The sequence below is a fragment of the Accipiter gentilis genome, chromosome W, assembly GCF_929443795.1.
Source record: "Accipiter gentilis chromosome W, bAccGen1.1, whole genome shotgun sequence".
Classification (NCBI taxonomy): Eukaryota; Metazoa; Chordata; class Aves; order Accipitriformes; family Accipitridae; genus Astur; species Astur gentilis.
In genome coordinates this window covers 39,757,493-39,782,834 of record NC_064918.1, presented here as the reverse complement: position 1 = coordinate 39,782,834, position 25,342 = coordinate 39,757,493, and the positions used below count along the sequence as shown (strand labels likewise).

Sequence of the window (25,342 nt, the reverse complement as noted above, 5' to 3'; positions counted from 1 at the left end):
CTGTTTTAAGATACATACTTTCAAATATTGACTTTTCACTAGGATCATGCATCTGCAAACCTAATCCAGCTCTTTAATTTTAAGGCAACTAGAGAATTTGGAAGCACCTACATTTATAAGTTTCTAGGTCAGCACAAAAAGGAAATACAGCTATGCATCAGCCTTTTCTAGCAGAAAAATGGGCTTTCTTGCAATACAGTTTGGAATCTCAGTAACAGCAGCAGCATTTTGTCAATGGTGGATGTCTGACATAGACTGACAGATGCAATAAGGCAATGACCCAAAGAAAAGATTTCAGTATAAGTAAGTTCAGTTCCTCAGTGAATGCTATGCACCTACATGTGCTCTGAACCAACTCCAAAAATTGAGCATTTACAGATTTGTTATTAATGCACTAGAAAATAAATTTATTTGCTATCGTAATTTTGTTCTCAGTACTCACCCTCCTGCTAACTGAATCTCATACACTACCACTGAAAGTATTGTTCAATTTTACAAGGAGTGCTTTCAACAGCCAAGAAGCATGCGTACTTCGAAGACTATGATGTATGTTTGTCCTTCTCATATTGATTGGTCCTCCAAACCTGCCCCTGAGCATTTATTCTTTCACTTGAGATTGTCTTAAAACTGTCAAGCAGCCTCCCAGTTATCTTACTCAATGATTTGTTATCAGCTCATCTACAACAACAATAATTTAAACCTTACTTTCCCCACAAAATTCTCCACTACTAACTTGTTTCTTGGCTACTGCAGGATTCATCCTCTGTCACAGAAACTTAGGTTTCATCTTCGGGCATGTCACCCTATCTGTGGCGCTCTATCAGAAAGGTGTACAACTTACCAGCTCCTTCTGTGTATCAGTCCATTCACTTGGGTAACATACTGAAGCTCCAGTGTCTCCTAGCTCATTGACTGCAGTGCACTTTTCCCTTGCCTCAACAAATGGAACACTGGTCCAACCACAACCATTCAGTATGCTACAACAAACACCTCTTTCGTAACTACTTGCTCACATCCCATCAGTCCTCTCTGCTGCTCTCCACATGTTCCTCCTCTACCAAAAAAAATGGTACTTGCTCTCCTTCTGAAGGCCTTTCATGGTGTCTTTCTTCAGACTACCATTTCTCATTCTGCAGTAAGTTTTTAATTTTTGCCTCCTGTCAGCTCACAATATCAGCTTCCAACCTATCTGTTGTACTTTCAGGAAAGTACCTTTCACATTCCTATGATTTAGAAGCTTCTATTTGGAAAAAGCACCTCAAAAATCAGTAATATAGATAATTTCTAGAAATCGCCCCAGAAAACTTTTTCACTATGAAACCTGCAATGAAAGTTGACAGTTGCTATTCTTAGTGCCCAAACCACTGCATATCATGCTCATTGATACAGTCCTCTCCCTCACCGTACTTTGTCAGTTTAGATCCAGAGTCTGGCATTTCACATTTTTGATTCAATTCTGTGGAGCAGAAACCAATCTTTAGCTCTACCTGTGCAACTTAATCCATGAACTGAGATAATTCAGGCTTCTAAGCACTAAAATACAAAAATTCAGCCAGTAGGACACGTAGACAAACTTCAGCATAACCCTGCATTCACATATTTGCTTGTCCTTATTTGCTCCTTTCCTCTCCCACAGTATATAGATTCCAAGTACTGTTCCATGATACTAAGCTGTTTCATGAATCTCCCAGCCAACACCTGATAGAGTACATATAAAATATTTTGCCCATATGATCACTTGTTCTGTCACCATTTGAGCTCTTACCTTAGTAAAATTATTCAAGTGACCTAGTTTTCTCATATTTGAAACGCCTTGTAACTTGGCCACATTTTGGAGAATCTCTCTCATATTATCACAGGGTTCTGCAAAAGAAAACAGGTTATTAGCAGATAGTTGAAAAGAAATAATAAAAAATCTAAACATGCATTCAACATACAGTTTCCTAAACATAACAGGTATTCTCCTGCTCTTAATTAAGGATGCAGATCATTTTCCCTCAAGAAGCATCAATTTGATTTGTGCCTAGAACCAAAACCAGGCATACCAGAGTTCTCTAGAATAAATGCTAAGGCCTGTGGAGGAGAGAGACTCCTATTTTAAAGCAGATTTTAATCAATATCTTAGATTTACAGTTGACAAAGAAATCCATTTAGTGTTTGAAACTCCAGTCCTAGCATCTCATAACTGAACAGCTTTATCCTTAATCCCCTTGTAATTTAAAGACAAGAAGTAAACTTAAAGACAGAAGTAAAAAGATAGCATGTTACTACCACACCACATGATTTCTTTTTTCCCTTCAGACAAAGGGTCGGTGAGATTCTGGGAAGACAGGACTCTTCTGCTCTCCATATTAATCTCTGTCCACAATCACCCTAAACTTATTAGAGAGATTAGACACTGTATTCTGCCATAGGCACTACAACACTATCAACAGTACTGTAGTTTGAAATAAATGAAATACCAAGGCTATGCTGGAGATGTGAATTGTTAAAAAGTATTATATTACCAAAAAAGAAAAAAATTGCATTAGAAAAAGCCTGAAGAATAGTCCAAACACTGGACATCTGAAAAGCAGCAAAAAGAAGGGTTTTGTGTGTGGTGACCCATACTAACTTCCAGTAAAAGAAACTCGCTTCCTACTACAGTATGAACAGCTACAGCTGAATTTATGGAGTATATATAGTCTTTTATTTCCCTGTTCATCCTGAAAGGATATTTGTATATTTTTCATTATACAAAGGAAATAAAAAGTATCAGAGATGTAAAGAAAGGACCTTCTCACCACCTCTCTACAAACCAAGCTGAGCTTGTTATCAACTTCTGTAGTTTAAAAACTTAAAAGAGCAACAAATTTGAAAAAGCAGACATATCTAGCAATCTCATCAGGATATATCCGGAACATATTTGGAAAGACAAGAGCCTGTACTTGCACTACCATCAGGAATACAAGACAGTATTTAAAGATTAAGACACCTACAGGTAGGCACCTGAATTCAGGTGTGTAAACCTGCGCTAGATGTCTCAGCTCCCATTGTAGTTAATGGAGATCTCATCTATCAGCCAATGAAGTCTAAAACAATTAACCTGACTAGCTGCAAGGTGTCTACTCAAGGGTAAGGTGAATCAATTGTATTGACTACACTGCTTACAATGAGACTTTAGCACATGTACAGACATGCTACTGCCATGTGACAGATTTTTTTCAGACAAAGGGTCAGTGGGGTTTTGGGAAAACAAGACAGGCATCAATCTCAATCATCAACAGCTTGTATGAAATATCCTCTTCCACAAACCTTAGTCACAATGTTGTCCCAAAAGTGGGGTCATTTACCCGGGTGTGCAAAACGCCAATATACACACAGAGCAGAGGTATTTTATTCCAATTCATGTTTGTGCAAAGATGGGGGCTAGGTGGTAATCCAGAAAGCTAGCACCCCTCATGCCTAAACGGGCAAGCAATTTATACAGTTCAGTTATACATATTCAGTTTCCAAAGTTCTTCCCCAAAACTATTACTGGTAGTCGCTTATCTACCACAGTTTCTATTGGGCTAAAGTTTTCCCTGCTTTGAATTAAAGGTACAGTGTTCTTTTATTCTACAGCGCATGCTCAAGGAGAGTGGGGGCGTAAGTCTTTTTGGTCTTGAATTGAGTCGGTGGTCATGATCTCCCCCTGCTGCCTTTACATTTCATTTCCTCCAGTTATCAAAGATTTTTGCTAACTTCATGCCTATTAGCAATTATTCAACTTTTTGGCGCCTCCTGGGGTAGGATGTTCCCTTCTTATCAGTCTTTTAGTTCTTTAGGGGTACAGTCGTTAGCAAGGCATGCCTCGTGTATACAAAGGGTATCTTAAGAAGACCACAAAGGTCTTGTGAAATAAGTACATCACTTCTTAAGTACATCAACAGCAATAAGCAAAGTCAACTGTCAGATACACAGCCACAAGTAAAGACAGAGCTACCTTGCATTGCCGAATACTATGCATAGTGAAACCAAACATGCAGTAACTTTGTATTTAAATTGGAACATGTGTATGCATCTGTTTGGAGCCCCCCACCCTGCAACAACAACAACAAAAAAATAAATCTTTGATATGATCACAGAAATTAGACAATGAAAATCTTACTGGATCCATTCCAAGTTTAGGATTCCTCTGCATAGTTTACTTTTCCAGGACTTAATTTAGTTTTAGAGGTTTGCAACAGCACAAAACATTTAAAAAAAAAAGAAAAAAAAAAAGAAACACTGAAGACAAGTAGATTGTTACAGTTGTGACACTACAAATAGTTTACATCGTAACCCCCAATTTCAAGGGAACATCATAAGAGAGGAAAATAACTTCCTCATAATTTGATTTCTCTGAAAATACAGTTTGGCTGATTTCTACACTTTGGCCTACCGGGGGTTATGGGTAGGAATTTCTCTGGCTCACACCACTTTTGGACCTGTAACATATCTCCATTACACCACAAGAAAGATCCCAGGTGAGCAGCCTTAGAGCTCTCCAGAATGTTCTACTTCAATTCCCTGAAGAACAAGCAGCAACAATAACTTTCCAAAATGACTGGAAATACACTTCTAAATTTTAATTTTGAAAGTGCACATGGTTACATACTCAAGGTAAACCTCTACCAAAACTAAGCTCACTATATGGACAGGAAAGACCGTGAGACTAGCCCAGGAAACCTCTTGTACATCACTGGCAATGAACATTTCTATTCAACTACCTGATACTGTGGGCAGTAACTCAGAAGTGAGCGAGGTGTGCTGTGCATAGAGGCAGCCAATTTGGATATGAATAAACCAGGACACAATGATGCTGTCACTACCCATGTTAACAATTCTGTAGCAATAGCACACCTTCATAATGAGGCTGCATAATTAAAAAGTGCACTAAACCCATTTTACTCTAAATGTGTATGAAAAACTGCAGTTATAGCAACTTTTCTTACATTGTCCTCTTTCTGCTGAGAAAAGCTCTTATTTCTAGAGAGACAGAAAAATCCGAGGAACACCATCTTTGTAATGCTTAGCAGCAGTCAGGTATTTCCCAGAAGCTTCACTAGCAGATAAGCAATTTGAAGCAAAGTAGGGACTCCAGTATAAGATCTACAACACCGTGAGAAAATTAAGAACACGACAGACATTTCCACTATCGAATGGATAATATTGTTACCTGATCAGAAAGTAACTCCCAAAACACACAAAGTATGTTTAGAGAGGAGGCATTGCTTTATTCTGCGCAGGGTGGCAGGTGTAAGATTTCCACAAGTCAAGCACACCTATTGAGGTTTTCAGTCCATACTTAAACATTACAGTTAAAACACCATGCTTATCTAATACGTATGTTCCACCTAACTATTGCATATTCATTATGCTGAGCAAGCATGACGTTGTTCTCTCCAGCAATCATCCCACAGTCTTCTACACCTGCGTGGGGGTCTCTGGTGGTCTTCGGTGGTCCTTTGGGGAAGAACACCCCTACTCATTTTGTCCTTTTATGGTCATGCATCATCTGAGGACACCAGGGTCTTTGTTTCTCTCGCCACCCCCTCATTTCTCAGTGCCCAAGGAGGATGTATGTCCTTAATTAGCAAGTCTGTGACTCTGAAATGTCCATTATCTGGTGCCTTGACTATTATCCAAACACTCCTTAAGCATCCTCTATTGTAAGCAGTATCTTAAACTAGATAAGCTTGACCTTGAGTACACATAATCTAAACAGTCCTTGAATAGCAAGCACACTTCTCATGTTTTAGTTGTTTTTTTTTTCTTTACACTGTCACCCGCCTTCTTATTTGTTAATCAGTCTTTTGAAGGCTTGAGGCAACAATATGAATACAGCAAGTTATCTGGCTCACACTTTGATAATATCAGCAACACTAGTGCTGTAGAGAAAACAAGACAGTAAAAAAATAAATACTCCCTAATGGCATACTACCTCAGAAAGAACTAAGATTACAGAAGTCTTTTCCATCAAGCCTTATCAGTTCAAGTCTTGTTTTAAACTTCAGAAGAACCTTCTTGCAGAAAATCTCTTAAAAAAAGTTAACAAAAGACTTGTGACATATTAACTTCAATGAAAGACAGGCTATCCTGATAGTTTCTCCTCTTCTGGAAACTCATGATATATTAGAAAGAAGTAGAAAGTTTACTCAGTTACTCTAGCATGACTCATTTTTAATAAAGTCAATAGGGAAGGTAGGCAGGCCTAATGGAACTTCACATGTTGCAGATGTAAATATTTAAACAAAATAATGTGACTTCACAAATAGAGATATAGTCTCTTGCTATTCTGTCCCTTACATTAAAATGGACTTTAAAAGAGACTAAATACATTCCAGATTCTACCAACTAAGCCGCATGGCTTTCTCTTAAAGATCAGTTACAGCACTGCATATCTTCCTGCCACAAAATCTCATGCAACAGCACTGAGGATCATGGACTAACACCGAAATGGAAAAAACACGGCACACGATCAGAGACTGATCTCCCAAAGGTAGTAGTATCGTGACCTTAACATTTCATTGTCAAGCTTAACAGCTCATGTTGATGTTGACAAGGACAACTTTTTTTCTTTTTAGGACCCCAGTTCAGACCATTGTTGCAGAGATTTCTTAGCTCTGATTAACCAGCCCTTACCCTTTACCCCTTCATAAGTCCTTGCTTTTCTATCTGAAAAAAAAAAAAAAAAAGAAAAGATAAAGAAGAGAAGCTACTCATTATAATTTTAAGATCCCTCAATAATCTATTCTTTCCTGACTTACCTAATTTATCACTGAGATGCTGACTCAAGTTAGCCCATAATGATAACCAAATATCTTCACATTCTTTCCCATGGTGCTTCTGAGGGTGGGGCTGTGCAAAATGACTGAGCTGATCTTACAGCTTTCTTTTACCAAAATACCCACAACCCCCTCCCTTACTTTCCTTCCCTCTACCCTGTCCCACTATATGATACACCCTATCCGTTAAACTACTCTGGCACCCATCGACTTCACATTAAAATGATTCTGCTAACTAATTCAGCAGAATACTTTTCATTCTTTTGGCTGTGTAAGTTTTATGCTGGGTTACTGAGTCAAACTGAATACTGAAGTCATACGAAAATCCACACACAGCAGAAGAGACTCATTAGATAAAAGTCAGACTATTTTTTTACCTGCGCTTTTACACCTGGCAAGTTGTCCCAATTAACGTATACAAAGCCACTTTGTCTCAAAACTCATCTAAAATGAAAAATTTCAAGCCAGCCCACTTGTGTTCTGCAACAACAGCTTAACTTGCTGATCACTACCATCTCATTTTCTGTATGTCCATCTTCCTTTTTGGACAGCAAGCACTTTGCAGTAGCCAATATTTTTTCTGTATATTTCTATTACACCAAACAGTTCTTCACCCACACCTGTTTGCACCGAATAACATCCAGTACATATAATGATAATCTTTAGCACACAGTGAAATTTGTGTTTTTAAAACCCTAGCCTCAAGAATTCCATGATTCTCTATGCCTTAAAGTAATTCATAGATGAATGTATATTAAAAATCTTCAAAGTTGTGCTGTTGTTTGTTTTTAAACTCTCATGACCGTTTAGGGCTTGACTCATTTTTTTCACCCCCTCAGGACTGTGACATTGTTTTTCCCCAGTGAGAATCATGATGCATTCTGACAGATCCCACTCTCCAGAGAGAAAGAAGTATCACCGCAGAGCTCCAGCTACACAAAACAGCTAGCACTCCATCTAATGCAGGGATGAAACAGGACCAGCAATAGCTATATTAGCACTCCTTTCCCCTGACAGATTTAGCAGCATTGTTTGACCACATTCAGTAGGCTAGCAGCATGCCAGTTTGCTATTCTGCTATGCGCATGTGAATGAAAAGCAAACAAAAAGAATGGTAGGCTTTAGCTTACAAATAATTCAGTAACTCTGAAGTCAGGCATAATGAGTTAAACTGAGGAGTGTATATTTTATATGCATCACTTGGTAGATGCTAGGACAGTAGCTGTAACACAGTAACCAATGTACATACAGTAAGTAACCTCTCAAGTGAGAGACTGCACTAGCAGCTGCTATCACACCTACTAGAATCATAGTGCCAAAAAGCATAGTAAAAGACTAAATATGCCTAAAGACTTCTCTTGAAGAAAATCGTATTCACTACAGTTAAGCATTTAATAATTGACTAAGAACACAAGAGATATTTTCCTCTTACTGAAGGAAAGAATCACAATATAAATAGACGATCCTGCTTAGCTTACTATACATCTTTACGTTTATTAGAGACTTTTAAAGTCTAAGTGCTATGCAACTGTATATTGCAAAGCTGCTTAGTGGCTTGCTAAACTACATGCTGCCAAACTGAAGGAAGATGAGTGAAACACACACCAACTAGGATCATTAATGCACTGTTCTCCATTTCCACTGAAATAGTCATGAGTTATCAGTTATTAAAAGCAATGAAACATTAGGAATCAGTTACTTAAAAGTGTCTATGTAAGCCTAGAAGGCAGATAATCAGTCTGCTAAAACACTTTTTATCAACACCTTAAATAATGAGATGAAACACCATTGAGAAGGCATATCCTGCCATTATCAACTTGCTGGGGAAAAAAAATAATCAGGACAATTATGTAATCTCTCATAACATGAAGTATTCTTAATTTACATCTAATCCAAAATGTGGAAACTGCACAGAAGAAAAACAACCAGGTTCTTAGAACAATGGAAGAAAGCTACATAAAAAAGCAAACTGCATGACACAGATCACTCCTGAACTATACATTGACACATCAACTCCACTTGGCCAGATTAAAAAAAATTAGCACATGAACAGTTTACATTCAACCTATGATTTTCAAAACCACAGTAATATATGTTTAGACTGAAGGTATGTCTCAATTTATAAGGTAAAAACATAGAAATAATTGTTTCTTTGTAAGATCAAATTTATGCAGTTACTATTATGTTGAAAACCGTACTGAATACTAAGCCAGATAGATAACCTCTATGATCACTGTTAAAATTCTATTATCACACTTGAATCAGTAAGGTACAAGATACTTTGCACTGGTATAGTGTGACATAAGTTTTGCCAAATAATTCTCATAAATTTTAGATTAAAAAAAAAAACCAACAATGTATTACAAATCTTAAGTTTAACAATTGAGAGCACCCCCTTGAAAAGTACAGGTTACCAAAACCAGTGATTTCTGCAGAATGTACCTAGAGATTTATTTAGTTTAATTCCTATAGCTTCCATAGGTGAACCATACATACAGCAGAGAAGCTCCAATAATCCATGTTCATGAAAACAGAAAAAAAATAAAGGCTAAAAACTCAGATTATTTTTACTCTTGCTGCTTAAGAAAGCTATGAATAGATGAAAGTAGCTCAGTAATATGGAAAAAAGCACACCTCCTCTCTTTCATGGCAGTCAGCAAAGAAAGTAAAAGAACTGTTCTTTCTACATCAGTCAGGTAGAAATTAACCTTCACATTTACAAAAATATCTATTAACTAGAAAGCAGTACAAAAGACAGCACATCCAAGGTAGGATCCAGGAATCACTAGAACCTCAGATAAGAACAGTCTTGTGTAAGGATTACACATAGGAGTCTAATCCTTCATGTTTAGCTCTATACATCTAGACTTGCACATATGTCCTTCTGTAAGTAAACAAGAAAGTAAAGTTTAAATGCCTACTGTGACTGTATAGATTTCTCTTTTGCAGATGTGCATAAAATATTGTAAATTAAATGATAATTTTTTTTACAGATTCCTAAGTATGGATAGAGGTCGCATGAAATATACATACTGGTGTTGCGGTCAGCTTGAAGTGGTGACAGCAGTTGAAAAATGGACCACTTTCCAAATTACTTTCTTATAATATTATTTCTAACCAAGACATTGAGATTATATGTGTAGAAAAGCCATCCTTCCATTTGCACCCTTGGAATTACGTTAATTATTCCTAGTGCATGAGACTGTTGCTTTATTGCTAAAAATTCTGAAAGAGGTTTTATAGTTGAAATGCAGCACTAACTGCAGCACGAAACCTTTAAACTGTGGCAAATGTATGATATGATAAACAAAATCCCTATACTGTTCACCATAAATCTTTACATGAAGAGATTAAATTATTCTTTGTTACTCTTCTATAGCAATTATATTTTTCCATAAATCAAGGCCATACTGTTTTAGTTCAAATACTGTACATCTATGCACAAGTATCTCCTACTAATCATTCTGTATTCTTAAATCAACAGCTGTAGCTCATTTCACAACAAATAAAATCTATATACATTGGTGTTTTGGGTTTGTGTGGCAAGGTTTTGGTAGTGGGGGGGATTACAGGGGTGGTTTCAGTGAGAAGCTGCTGGAAGCTTCCCCTGTGTCCGACAGAGCCAATACCAGCCAGCTCCAAGACGGACCCGCCGCTGGCCAAGGCTGAGCCAATCAGCGATAGCAGTGACACCTCTGTGATAACATTTTTAAGAAGGAAAAAAGTTGGGACAGACAGGAAAGGGCAGCCAGAGAGAGGGGTGAGAATATGTAAGAGAAACACCTCTGCAGACACCAAGGTCAGTGAAGAAGGAGGGGGAGGAGGTGCTCCAGGTGCCAGAGCAGAGATTCCCCTGCAGCCCATGGTGAAGACCATGGTGAGGCAGGTTGTCCCCCTGCAGCCCAGGGAGGGCCCCCTGCCAGAGCAGGTGGATGCACCCGAAGGAGGCTGTGACCTTGTGGGAAGCCCACACTGGAGCAGGCTCATGGCAGGACCTGCGGATCTGTGGAGACAGGAACCCACAGAGCAGGTTTTCTGGCAGGACTTGTGACCCCATGGGGGACCCACACTGGAGCAGTGTGCTCCTGAAGGACTGCACCCCGTGGAAGGGACCCATGCTGGAGCAGTTCATGAAGAACTGCAGCCCATGGGAAGGACCCACGTTGGAGAAGTTCGTGGAGGACTGTCTCCCGTGGGTGGGACCCCACACTGGAGCAGGGGAAGAGTGTGATGAGTCCTGCCCCGAGGAGGATGAAGCAGCAGAAAATAACGCGTGATGAACTGACCGTAAACCCCATTCCCTGTCCCCCTGTGCCACTGGGGGGGTTGGTAGAGAATCCGGGAATGAAGTTGTGCCTGGGAAGAAGGGAGGGGTGGAGGGAAGGTGTTCTGAGATTTGATTTTATTTCTCATTACCCTACTCTGGTTGATTTGTAATAAATTGAGTTAATTTTCCCCAAGCTGAGTCTGTTTTGCCCATGACAGTAATTGGTGAGTGATCTCTCCTGTCCTTATCTTGACCCACAAGCCCTTTGTTATATTTTTCTCTCCCCTGTCCAGCTGAGGAGGGGGGAGTGATAGAATGGCTTTGGTGAGCACCTGGCATCCAGCCAGGGTCAACCCACCACAAATGGTCAGATGTGCCCAAAACAGTAACAATAAGTAGCACTTAGACAAAACCAAGGAGCTTAGAGAAGTCTAGATAGTGAAGAACAAAACCAGTAAATTTAGAATTTTTTGCTCTCTACAGCTTCCTGAGGAGGGGAAGTGGAAAGGGAGGTGCTGATCTCTTCTCCCTGGTATCCAGTGACAGGATGTGTGGCAATGGCTCAAAGCTGTGTCAGGGAGGTTCAGACTGGACATTAGGAAACATTTCTTTACTGAGAGAATGGTCAAACAATGGAACAGGCTTCCTAGAGAGGTGGTTGATGCCCAAGCCTGTCAGTGTTTAAGAGGCATTCGGACAGTGCCCTTAACATGCTTTAACCTTTGGTCAGCCTCAAAGTGGTCAGGCAGTTGGACTAGATGATCGTTTTGGGTCCCTTCCAACTGAACTATTCTAGTCTAGAAACAAAATCTCCCCTTTTCCTAAAACTTTCATAAAGGCTCCATCACTCAGACTAATTTATTAACAAACAATGTTGATTCTGAGGATATTGCTATTCAGGTAGAATTTGGGTGAAGAGACTTCCTCATAACTATTTAGTTACCCAAACCTATTCAAGCCACTGTTGAGATGCAGTTTGCTACACTCTGATGAATATAACAAAAGCATAAGAACATGAGTCCTCAGAGCTCTTCAGTATGTGCTAACAGTAAAATTCAGTCACATAACTAAGAAAATACAACTTTAAGTAGGGGTTTTTGTTCTTCGGGACTGAGGGTTTTTTTTACTCCATCTTCTCACATATACACCTTGATCAGCATTCCTCCTCTTCACCAGCTGCAAGGATTTAGTGAATACACCCTTTACTAATCATTCTCTGAAGTTTTGCTAACTTCTACTTTTTTCTGATCTATTCTACCCAAATTTTCCATCACCACAACAGATGGTTGGTAAATGAAAAAAAAAAAAAAGTTTCTGCAGTATACATGAATATACTAATACTACAGATTTTTAAACTAAAATAAAGCAAAACACATTTTATTGTGAGAGTGAAAGTTAAAAGTGCTTCAGTTAAAACAATTTGTCAAATATCAGCCAGCACTTGTGTAGCAGTGTTACAGCACTTCCCTTCTGCATCAGAAATCATCACAGAAGCGGTGTTCAGTATGCAGTCACCTGCACTATGGTATAAGTATCTGCCTACCTGCATGCTGTAAAAACCACTTCTAATGAAAAGCAAGCCTCTTATTTTATGTAATCTATTGAATAGTTATAAAAGCCTCAAGTCATATGCTTATGTCTTAGTTGTAAAAAGCTAGTTGGTTTTAAGTTAGATGATTGTCCTGGTTTCAGCTGGGACAGAATTAATTTTCTTCCTAGTAGCTAGTACAGTGCTGTGTTTTGGATTTAGTACGAGAATAATGTTGATAACACACTGATGGTTTAGTTGTTGCTAAATAGTGCTTATCCTAAATCAAGGATTTTTCAGTTTCCCATGCTCTGCAAGTGAGGAGGTGCACAAGAAGCTGGGAGGGGTTATAGCCAGGACAGCTGACCCAAACTAGCCAAAGGGATATTCCATACCATAAGACATCAAGCTCAGTATAGAACTGGGGGGAATTGGCTGGGAGGGGCCAATCGCTGCTTGGGAACTGGCTGGGCATCAGTCAGGTGGCGAGCAATTGCACTGTGCATCATTTGTCTTTCTTGGGTTTTATATCTCTCTGTTATTTTCCTTTTCATTATTATATTTTATTTCAGTTATTAAACTGTTCTTATCTCAACCCCTGAGTTTTACTCCCCCTCCCCCCCCCAATTCTCCTTCCCATGGTGGGGGGGGGAGGGGGCAGGGACAATAACACATGACACAAAGGAGTGATGGAGCAGCTGCGTGGTGCTTAGTTACCAGTTGGGGTTAAAACACAACAATGATTCATGTCATTTATTATTATTTTTAAAAAGTCTCAGGCAGGAGTCTCAATTAGTATGAAAGATAAAAAACATATCTGATTTTTCAGCACATTCCCCAAAGCTAGTCAGCCATCATTTCAACATAAATTCTCAAGCCATCCTGTAACCCTCTTGAACATCCTTTTCTGCAGTGTTTGGGTTTATATGGATATAACCAGTTTGTAAACAGCCATCTTTCACTATAACTATTTCACTTCTTCCCACTTTTAAGAAAAAAACACAAAACAAAACAAAACAACCCTCTACCTGATATTGAGCATCTCTTCTATGTTATTAGGGAAAAAACTCTGAGATTGCCAGGTAATTGGTAAAGTATGCATTAAGATCATGAGTTTGGGCAAATATCTGATGTATTTCTTTCTGGGAAGGCTATCATTGACATAGCTTCCTTATTTACTGTAATTATGATGAGGGGTGTGTTTCTGTTGTTCCTGTTTCCAAGAAATGAAAGTGAAAATATTGTAAGCACACACCATTTTAGTAGTTCTGAAAAGTCTTAAGATTGTAAAAGCAGTAATACCTTAGGAAGCAAAGCCAAAGGTATGCAAGTGTTATTAATCTAACCAGGCCAGAGTACTATACAATTCCAAAACAATGGTCAACTGAAGCACAAGTGCAGACGGGAAAGCTAAGCATATGCCTTAATTTTGGAGTGTGTATACTGAGCACCTCTAACTCCCTTACTTTTAAAACCTACCAAAAGGTTACACGTTGCCAAAAAAGTTAGCAGGCCGCCACCATCGATCACTTCCCCTTTGGTCTCCAACTATATAAAAAAAACCCAAAAATAATATTCAGAAATAATGCAGTAGAGAATTTCTCAGACAACAAGGCAAATAAGATCTCCCTCCAGCTGTTTTTCAAGTTGCTCCTCTATATCTCAGAAGAACTGAAAAAAAATGTTGCTAAATACTGCCTTGCTCCTATTACAGCTTCTGTTACAGATTCACAAACAAGGAAGCAAAAAAAGAGCTATCGCTCTCTGTGATTTGCTCCAACACAAGCATCCTGTTATAGTTACCCATCACAATGATGGCATATCACAAAGCAAGGGTTAAAGGTGCCCACACATTTTTTTTATTTGGGTATTTTAAAATAGTGTTTCTAAGGTGCAGTGGAGCCCCACTTCTCCATATTTTCAAGCCAGACCATGTATTGCAAGAGTATGCAAAGAACTTAAAGGTTTTCCATAACAGTCTTGCCATTACTGTGGAAGATCTGCCTTTGAGCCACCAAGTATACATCAGCTACCATCTCTGCACCAGTTCCCTACTGCCTTGCTGCAAGCACTCAAGAAGGGGGTTTTCCTCCCCCACTACTTGAGCTCTCAGTATCAGACAGGTATGCAGCATTCCTCTGCTGCTTCTATACTGACAAAGGAAGCTGGAAACAGCATGGTCACCAAATCTCAAGCTGAATTTGGAAACAAAATTCATCCAGCCTTCTTTAACTATCCCACAAATAACCCTTAAAAATGCACGACATTTTTGTGGGCTGTAAACTGCAAATAGCATCCTGAGACATTTGCCCTACATTGCAATGCATTACAGTTTGCCATGTGGGCACATGGAATCAAATACAACATGGTTTAAAGTGATGTAAGCACAGCAAGAAAAGCAATACAGATCTTGTGAAGTTAAATGGAACTTCTGTATTTATTTTTACCTACATGATAGAAGGAAATGATGGAGAAGGGAAGAAAAAAAAAGGAAAAGGGTATTTTTTCAGATAACACTAAGCCAATTTTGTGAAACTCACTCTTGGGGAGAAAAAAAGCCAGTTTTCTCAGCTACTTTATTCATATTTGTCTTGTGTTATAGCTAGAAGACTCAACATTTACAAAAAATAGGAATCAGCCATACAAGAAAAGCTGCTAAATCAAAGTAGTATCTCATAATGTACATTTATTAATAATAAAATGAAAGTAACAATGTTGGAGATAATTAGAGTATAATATTCAAAAATGAAGACTAACTGAAATGTACCTGTTACCCTCAAAAAGGAGGGAAGACATACAGACACGAACAGCACTCATTCATCAGCAGTTGGCACCCTTGTATCTCTCCAAATCTTCAGTAAATGAACAAGCTCTGAAAAGTTCCCAATAGCCATTGCAGACTCAGAGCTACAGAAATCCAAGAAAATGGGGATCCCTTGAAGGAAGGACATTTAAAAGGAGCCTGACTACAGATAAGGCACTGTAAGACACTGCTCTCAACTAGGCAAGTTCCAAACTATTTAAGTCTTCACAGCCCAAAGACAACAGCTGAAACCCCAACAAAGGAAGGGGTGTTGTTCACCCAACAGGATAAGGCAATACTGAAACAGTAACAAATTTTCAAAATCAGTTTGTAAGTAGATTGTTAGAGATGAACAAAGAACTTAACAGCAAATGAAGTGTGGATTACACAAGCCTTTTACAGTGCCCAGAGCTTTGGGAGATATATAAGCTTCTGTAATTCAGCTTGGAATCCCTGTAAAACAGAGATGAAGATGAATTATGCTAAAGGCATATAATACTTGTAGCATGGTTACATACACAACCATGACTGGACTCAATACAAGAATTCCTACTGAATGCAATAACCTCGTCGATAACATCAATTGTCCTTTCTGGTCTTAAGAAGTTATGAGCTTGATTTCAGTAGTCTAATTAAACCAGTCTGCCTCATCTCATTGCCAATTCTTTCCAGATGACTGCAATAGGAGTTGCACTGGTGGCGAGTCTTTCCTCCTTTTCTGTTCTATTCTGAGCAGGTAATATAACGCAAGGCCAAAACCCAAGTACTCTGAATCCCAATTATTAATTGCAGTTTTGTAATCAACAGCAGACATGATATATGACCTTAAGTAGACAAAAGCAACCAGTCTAACCTGTATCTGCAGGGTTTTTTTCTTGCTATACCAACATCTCTCTGTATATGCAGAGATAACTTTCAGCCCATGGTAAAACTGCTTAATAAAAAAAATTCTAAAGCCAGATCATACTGGGGGTGTGGGGGGTGTTAGAATTAGAGGTGGAATTGTTGATACAGCCTTATGCTAAGCTGAAAACTTTATTGATGCTGCTAATATTTGTACTTCCTTTACATTTCAGTCTACTTATCTCTCATTGATTTTGTCATTTCCCTGCCTACTTCCTCATAAAATGGATCTATTTGGGATAGCAGCAGTCCTGGATCTCCTGAAGCAGAACAGTTTCCTCCCCTAGATCAAGATGATCTGCCCCAGGAAGATCATCGCTGCTAGTGGGCCAGTTTGTTTTCTGCATTTTATTCAGCTCTTGGGTAGAGTCTAACCCTTACCTCAGCCCTCAGCAAGACAAGATGAGCTATAGATTTGGGTAGAGAACGAGTTACTATTTGTCTGAGAGACAATTAGTTAGCAGGTAGCAAATGTTATTGTTGTTTCCTTCCTCTTATCCCCCCCATACATCTGAGAGCAGTGAAGGGCGTTCTGGAGCAAGTTACCAAGTAAACGGGAGATGAGTGCCTTCTGATCTCACAGCAAGGGGCTCATAGCAAGCACCGCGGCCAGCCTGCCTAGGACAGGCACGGATATACAAGGAATTGAGGCAGGAACAGCCACCACCGCCGAAGTGCTCCCCAGAGGCGCACAGTCCCGACCCACAGCTAGAGGAAGCCCCGGCGGCGAGGCCGACAGGCATGAAGTGGGCAGCCCCACCGTGGGCCGGACACTACAAACAACCCCCTTCGAAAACAATCCCAGAAGCGGCCGAGGAGCCTCTACCCACACGCAGAAGCTCCCCGCGGCCCTGCGGTGCCCGAGAGGCGCCCATGCTGCCCCGCAGGCGGTGGGGGCTGGGAAAAGGCTTCCTACCTATGGGCAGGTCCGCTCACTACAGGACGCCGGGCCGGGCACCGGCACCTGGCGACCCCCGCTCCGTCTTGCCCCCCCCGCGCCGCCGCGGGGCGGCAGGCCACTCGCCGCCAACGGCCCCCCCGTCGGCGGGCGCGCGGCAAGGAGTAGGCGGCGACCCCCACCCCACTGGCCCGTACCTCGGCTGAGATCGAGGGGGACGTTCTCCTCACCGCTATCGTTCCGACCTGTGGGGATGGGGGAAAGAAGCACGTTAGGCTGGCGGGAAGGAAAGAGCCAGAGAAGGATAAGGAAAGGGGAAGAGGAGGGATCAGAGAGGATGGCTGGGTACCGGCGTAGGGCGAGAGCCGCCGGGGAAAGGCAGACGGAGGAGTCAGCCTACCGCAGCGGCCTGCCCGGACCCCTTACCTCGGATGCGGAGGTGCCTCAACGAGCGGGCGCGGAGACTCACCGCCATGTTTACGGCCCCACAGTCACAACGCCGGAAACCTCGCCCACTCTCGCGAGGAGAAGTCCGCGGAACCACAGCCGTGGCCGGCACCCCCCTCCCCCACCACCTCGTAGCCGCGCCGTCGGTGGGAGGAGCGCGGGGAGGCAGCTGAGCAGAGGCTGAGCAGAGGCTGAGCAGAGGCTGTTACCACCCCTGGGAGGCCTTGCTTGACCGCGGCCCCTCTCCCATGTCGTAAGTGGTGCTTTGTGGCCCCGGGGCCACTCGGTGCAGGGGGTGTCGGGGCGGGCGGCGGCCTCAAGTACCAGAGAGCGGCAGAGGACTGCCGCTCCTCGGGCTCCCTGGAGTAGCGGTGCGGGGTTCTGTTTACCCGGGCGCAATACCTGGGTCACGTTTGCAGCGCTTCTGTGCGGCGGGGTGGGCACTTGGCCCACGAGTTTTACTTTCTTTTTTCCGATTCTCTCCCCATCCCACTGGGTGGGGGAGAAGTGAGTGAGTGAGCGGCTGCGTGGTGCTTAGTTGCTGGCTGGGGTTAAACCACGACACCAATACATAGCAGTTTCCCTCGGAAACCTGGAAAGGACCAATATAATCCACCTGACAGGTGGTGTCCTGCAGGAGCATAATCATGGACTCAACGACAGATCAATATGATCATAGTTGAAGACCCTTTACTAGAGCATCAGACATCATTTTATACATTGGTTACATCTGTACATGCGCTTAGCTATTTTACTATTGGTTACACACATTATTCACACGCTGTCCACGCGCCTAGTTACACTTAATGATTGGTTATATCAACACTGTACACGCGCATAAACAAGACATAATTGGTTATACTAACTAAAACATGCGAAACTTGTCTCAGTCTAATTGGTCAAGATAAACTGCCGAATTGAGGTTGTTTGTGCCAAGTTCCCTTTATCATGGAATGCGCACCTGTGTTCTTCTAATTGGGATCTTTCTTTTTTTGTCTTCTTGCTTATTCTGTTCAAGGCCTTCTAAAGGGGTCTGGAATGGTCTTGTGACCATTAGCTAAATATGTGTCCACAGTTCCCCCTTTTTTGTTTTCCGTCAATTAACACAGCCTTACTTGATCTACCAATTAATTTTTAAACACATTACAACATACAAGGCACACAAATTAAAATACAAAAAAACCCCAAACCCCTACAAGATAAGTCAAAACTATCTTAACTAATGATTTAAGAGTAGCTGTATTTTGTAAGGTTGTGTGTCTAATACTATCTACATCTAACAGTAAAATCAGATAATATTACACGAATCTGTATTCAGGGACCCCCTATTAAACCTGTGAAAAAAGGATTGCTTAGTGTTACTGTACTGAGGCATAAGCAATCTTGTCCGGTCACGTCAGCCAGGGTTATCCAGATGATTTCTTTGGCTTCTGGCAGTATCCATGACTACGTCCATCCGAGGACTGTGAGGAAGATGGACCATCCATACATTCTTGTGCTGTCTTGCTCCGCGAGCTCAGCCCAGCAATTGGTAGGTGCCAGGTTTACAAGGGCGTCCCCATGGAGGCAATGGTGGCCTTGCTGTACACCAGCCCGATGCTCTTCGGAAAATCCCCATATTTATACATTTGCAGAGGAACGGATTTCAGCACACGTGGCCAGCGGGTGCCAAAATCTCCCTCAGTTGCAACATGGGGAGCCTATGACGCATGCGCTCACTGGCCAGGCACGCTGCACAAGTCATAGCCATCCTGTCTATTAGTTCATGGGCTTTGTGATGCGGTTGCAATGTACAGAGAATCTTGACCTGTTGTGTTGGCCAAGGTGACCTACATGTTAGTTTTTGGCTGAGGTGGTATTCATATTGCCACACCATCTAGGATGTTCCAGATGATGATGGTCGTAGAAATTGAGCGGGAGTCCATCGTGGGCCTGTATCCCTAATTTCCGGCTGCTCCTGATATGTGGATAAAAGGTGTCTAAATATCGGTGGACCACCTGCATCAAATCAACAATTTAGAAAATTTAAAACATAAGTGGCTTTAGCTAACTTTTCTTGTGAAGAGAGATTCCCTACTCTGTTTGTTTGTTTGTTTTGGGGTTTTTGCGGGTGTGTTTTTGTTTTGTTTTGGTTGGTTTTGTTTTGTTTTGTTGGGGTTTTTTTTCCATCAATTAACACCTGCTGTATTGCCCTTTGCAAAGATCTATGAACACAGCTAAACATAGTAAAAGCAACATTATACCTAATAAAATACACAAGAATAAAAGAAACCCCGATTTTTAACAAAGATACAAACCAACTCTTAAGTCCCCATCCCGCAGCTAAATGCTCTAAGCCGAAATGACAACTTTCTTAATTGCGTTAAAGCTCTTGACAAACTGCAGCGACGACAAATGGGACAAAGTTGACCACTAGCTCTCGTCTCCCTTATCTCCTGGGTCGTCTGTTGTGGTGTTCCTCCCATTCACAGTGGCAGAAGATTTCCACGGTTTTACCCAGCAAGCCGGTACCCACTTTGGTCCAGAATCTGTAATGACACACATATATCCTCTACCGGTTACTTGTACTTCTGCTGGGCCCATCCACTGTCCCGTGTTCAAATCCTTATACATTTGTATTGGGTCTGGCTGAGATGGAGTTAGTACTCCCTATAGCAGCCCTCATAGCACTGTGCTCTGCAGCTCTGTAGCTAGAAAGGTGTTGATAACACACCAGTGTTTTGGCTACTGCTGAGCAGTGCTGGCACAGCATCAAGGCTGTCTCTCCAACATTTTTGCCCTCCCCTCAATGGCAGGCTGGGGCAGGGCAAGATCTTGGGACGGGACATAACCAGGACAGCTGACCTAAACTAACCAAACAGATATTCCATACCATATGACGTCAGCTCAGATATAAAAGCTAAGTGAAGGGAGACGGAGGGGGGGGCATTTTTTGTCTTCCGGAGCAAGCACTACGCGTACTGGAGCCCTGCTTCCCAGGAAGTGGCCAGACATCGCCTGCTGATGGGAAGTAGAGAGTAACATCATTTGTTTTTTCTTTGCTTTCGCGCGCAACCTTTGCTATCATTTTATTAAACTGCCCTTATCTTGACCCACGAGCCTTTCGTTATATTTTTTCTCTCCCCCGTCCAGCTCAGGAGGGGGAGTGATAGAGCGGCTTTGGTGTGCACCTGGCATCTAGCCAGGGTCAACCCATCGCAGTCCTTTTTGGCGCCCAACGTGGGGCACGACAACGGCAGTTTTGCATTAAGCGTTCTATAGCTAGTTATTAAGTGGCAAGCTCCTGTGCAGGTCACAGAGCTTGTTAGCTGCTTGCTTATCTCTATCTTGCTGAGTTTGGGAACATGTTAATGCAAATAATGGCTGTGTGATTTGTCCTGGCACTGATGGCTTTGTTGTGCTGTGGGAGCTATCTTGTGTGGAGAATGAAGGAACGTGGGAACGTGCTAATACAAATAGTGTCTATGTGCTTTGTCCTGGCAGTGATGGCTTTGCTGTGTTGTGGGAGCTATCTTGTGGAGGAGATGAGGGAACACATCTCCCTCTCCCTACCAGGCATTGATGTGAATGGTTTTATTATGCAGGCTCCCGAGGTCCTTGTTCACCCTTACGTGAGCTGTTCAATACTAATAATTAATACTGGTGGCATATTATGGGTATTGTGGAACCTGGTCTCTTCCTGGTATAAGAGGAGGCAAGTTTTAGGTGAGGCAATACTGAAATGTGCCCTCAAGCGACCAGTCCCTGGGTGGCAGGGTATATGGAAGGATTTGGGCAGATTCCTAGGACGGTTATCACCTCCCATAATCTGGGATTTTACATCCGAACAGGCAAGTAACCCTGGCAGACTGACACGTCACCTGATAGAAGGGTGCCTTGCCTATCCCAATGAAAACCAGCAGCTTCTCGCACTGTATTGGGGCCTGGCCTATGCCTACCGAGCCACAGTTCAACACTCTCAGAGGGCCATGGTTGAGGCAGGGACCCAGACTGCATCTAAGGACACGATGCTCGAGATAGGGACCCAAACAACAACTACAGTAATTGCCCCAGTAGTGAAACGGAAACAGTGGACAAGGAGATCAACGGGTCCATACCATCGATTAGTGAGGGAAGAAGAAGAAGAGGAAAGGCTTGATTTAGAAGCTGGTCCTTCGATAAAGAAATTGGAGGAAGGAGTGAGGGAACTTAAACAAGAAGCAGAAACTACCCGGTCCCTGACGTCCTCAGAACTTCGGGACTTGCGGAAAGATTACAGCCGCCAGCCAGGTGAGCGGATTGCTGCCTGGCTGCTCCGATGCTGGGATAACGGGGCTGATAGTCAGCTACTGGAAGGCAAGGAAGCGCAACAGCTGGGATCCCTCGCTAGAAACCGGGAAATTGAAAGAGGAATTGGGAAAGAGGCAGCAATTTGCAGTCTCTGGAGCCGGCTCCTCTCAAGTGTGAGGGCAAGATATCCATTCAAGGAAGATCTTGTAAATTCATCAGAAAAGTGGACTACTGCAGATGAAGGCATTCAGTACCTGAGAGAGTTAGCAGTGGTGGAAGTCATCTACAGTGATCTAGATGACGAGGAAGTTTCCAAAGACCCAGAGGATGTCCTGTGCACACGGGCCATGTGGCGAAAGGTGATTCAAGGTGCCCCAGTGTCGTATTCTAACAGCTTGGCAGCAATGTATTGTCCAGATATGGAAACACCAACTGTGGAGAAAGTGTCGTCTTGGCTCCAAAACTTTGAGGAAAATCTCTGTGTCTCCTCATCCCTACAGGACAGTGCCTTGGCTGTTAGGGATGCTCCAAGAAATCAGTCCTCCCCTGCCCCGGTCAGAGGGAAAGGGAGCCCAAGGCGTATGCCACGTGGTACACTCTGGTTCTTCCTGCGTGACCAAGGGGAGGACATGAAGAAGTGGGATGGTGAACCCACCTTTAAGCTGGAAGCCCGCGTACGTGAACTGAGAGGGAAGACAGCAGTTAAGAAGGGGTCACCCAAGAAGAAGGCTGTCAGCGTAGTTGCTGTAGAGGCCCAAGAAGGCACTCAGCGATCCTCCAGGCATAGAAGAACTGAAACCACCTCCCTTGATTCTGGTGAGGGGACTTCTGGTCTGGTACCGCAAGGATCGGACAGTGAATATTTTGATGAGGAACAGCAATAGAGGGTCCCTGCCTTCAGCCAGGAGAAGGAAAGGGATGATCGGATATACTGGACTGTGTGGATTCGATGGCCTGGCACATCAGACCCACAGAAGTATAAGGCTTTGGTAGACACTGGTGCACAGTGTACACTGATGCCATCAGGATACAGGGGCACAGAATCCATCTGGATCTCTGGAGTGACAGGGTGTCATGGTTTCAGCCCGGCCGGTAACAAAGGACCACGCAGCCGCTCGCTCACTCCTCCGCCCCCCTCCGGTGGGATGGGGAGGAGACGGAGGAGAGAAAAGGAAAAGAAACTGGAACCTCGAGGGTTGAGATAAAGGCAGTTTACTGGGACAAACACAAAAGAGATTACAACAACAACAACGGCACTAATGAAAAAAGGTATACAAAAAAGAGTGATGCACAGTGCAACTGCTCACCACCCGGGACCCGACGCTCCGCCACTTCCCCCACCGAAAAAAACAGAGACCACCCCCCGGCCCGCTCCCCATTTATATACTGGGCAGGATGTCACATGGTATGGAATAGCTCCTTGGCTAGTTCAGGTCAGCTGCCCCGGCTATGCCCCCACCTCCCAGGTTCCTGTAAAAATTAACTCTATCCCAGCTGAACCCAGGACATTATCCACCCCTTATTCTATACCATCTACATCATGCCCAGATCTTACTTTTTTTTATTTTTTTTTCCAATCAACCACTACAACTTTCCTTGTCTTATATATAAGTATATGGACTCCACCCCCTGACCTCGCACACACACACACGGTGTTCCTTTAGCCTATGGGCTATCCCTCTAATGTGTCCATCAATTTTGGGGCTCTATCTGTTGTAACAGTTCTTCAGGATAAGAGAGAGATGGTGTGAGATGTTGGGTTGTTGTACGCTGCCTCTGGAACTTGTGGCTAGTACATTTGGTGCAACTCATGCCCCTGGTCTGCAGGTCGAAGATGTTGATCTTGAGGAAATTGGTGGGTGCCAGTTCAAGTTCTATCGCTGTTGTACTTGGCTCAGTTTCAAAAGTCCATCCTGTAGTCATTTGGATAATTCTCACAATAATACCCTTGATATGGCATATAGACACTATAGATACAATGACATGCATTGGCAGGTTATTTAGCAGTTAAATATCATACAGCCCAATTCACTGGCTATTCTCTCCCAAAATCAAATCTCCCTGAGGTACACATCGAACCTCCCCATCCTTCTGCATCACCCACCAGGTGTACCCAGGTCCTTGAGCAAAAACAACCCCTTGAATGGGTTTGCTTCTGCTTGAGGGAGGACTAACCCAGACTGTCTTTCCTAACATACTCCTCATGCGCACTACAGGGACTTTATCCCCTTCTACAGTATGTGGATCTCTTGGTTGGGCGGGGCCAGCCCGATTGGCGGATCCTCTAGTATTAACTAACCAGGTGGCTTTTGTTAAATGTGTATCCCAATGCTTGAAAGTTCCACCCCCCATCGCTCTCAATGTAGTTTTCAGCAGTCCATTGTACCGTTCAATTTTTCCGGAGGCTGGTGCGTGATAAGGGATGTGATACACCCACTCAATGCCATGTTCTTTGGCCCAGGTGTCTACGAGGTTGTTTCGGAAGTGAGTCCCGTTGTCCGACTCGATTCTTTCTGGGGTGCCGTGTTGCCATAAAATTTTCTCTTCAAGGCCCAGGATAGTGTTCTGGGCAGTGGCATGGGACACAGGGTATGTTTCCAGCCACCCAGCGGTTGCTTCCACCATTGTAAGCACATGGCACTTGCCTTGGCGTGTTCGTGGGAGTGTGATATAGTCAATCTGCCAGGCCTCCCACTGTTTATATTTCAGCCATCGTCCTCCATGTGACAGGGGTTTTTGCCGCTTGGCTTGCTTAATTGCAGCACATGTTTCACATTCATGGATGACCTGTGAGATAGTGTCCATGGTCAAGTCCACCCCTCGATCTCGAGCCCATCCATATGTTGCATCTCTTCCCTGATGGCCTGAGGTATCGTGGGCCCACTGAGCCATAAATAGCTCACCTCTACGTTGCCAGTCCAGGTCCACCTGAGACACTTCAATCTTGGCGGCCTGATCTGCCTGGTGGTTGTTTTGATGTTCTTCAGTGGCTCGACTCTTGGGTACATGAGCATCTACGTGACGTACTTTTACCACTAGCTTCTCTATCCGAACAGCGATATCTTGCCACAGTGCGGCAGCCCAGATGGGTTTACCTCTGCGCTGCCAGTTGCCCTTCTTCCATTGCTGTAGCCACCCCCATAGGGCATTTGCCACCATCCACGAGTCAGTATAGAGATAGAGCACTGGCCACTTTTCTCTTTCAGCAATGTCTAACGCTAGCTGGATGGCTTTCACCTCTGCAAACTATCTCGATTCACCTTCTCCTTCAGCAGTTTCTGCGACTAGTCGTGTAGGACTCCATACAGCAGCCTTCCACCTTCGATGTTTTCCCACAATGCGACAGGACCCATCAGTGAACAGGGCATATTGCCTCTCATTTTCTGGCAGTTTATTATACAGCGGGGCTTCTTCGGCCCGTGTCACCTCTTTCTCTGGT

General features: G+C 42.9%; 3 protein-coding genes across 6 annotated transcripts in view; 2 read left to right on the top strand and 1 right to left on the bottom strand.

Moving 5' to 3' along the window:
- Positions 1-18,622, bottom strand: part of LOC126035219 (rapamycin-insensitive companion of mTOR-like) — a 108,636-nt gene extending 90,014 nt beyond the window's left edge. For 3 of the 4 annotated variants that reach the window (XM_049793438.1, XM_049793439.1, XM_049793440.1), the window contains exons 1-3: positions 17,614-18,622; positions 17,385-17,432; positions 1,766-1,863 (exon numbers count right to left, since the gene is read on the bottom strand). In XM_049793438.1, coding sequence (XP_049649395.1) covers positions 1,766-1,863; positions 17,385-17,432; positions 17,614-17,662 — 195 coding nt within the window. In that variant the 5' untranslated portion in view covers positions 17,663-18,622. Of the gene's footprint in view, positions 1-1,765; positions 1,864-17,384; positions 17,433-17,613 lie in introns of those variants that run through there. The other variant, XM_049793441.1, reaches the window with a different exon arrangement.
- The window catches only part of LOC126035221 (uncharacterized), a 249,702-nt gene that overhangs the window by 93,482 nt on the left and 130,878 nt on the right, over positions 1-25,342 (top strand). The gene's annotated exons all lie outside the window — the stretch shown is intronic.
- Positions 21,621-22,916, top strand: LOC126035226 (uncharacterized). The gene is made up of 2 exons (XM_049793461.1): positions 21,621-22,418; positions 22,539-22,916. Exons 1-2 carry the CDS (start codon positions 21,642-21,644, stop codon positions 22,785-22,787), a joined length of 1,026 nt encoding a protein of 341 aa, XP_049649418.1. The 5' UTR covers positions 21,621-21,641; the 3' UTR covers positions 22,788-22,916.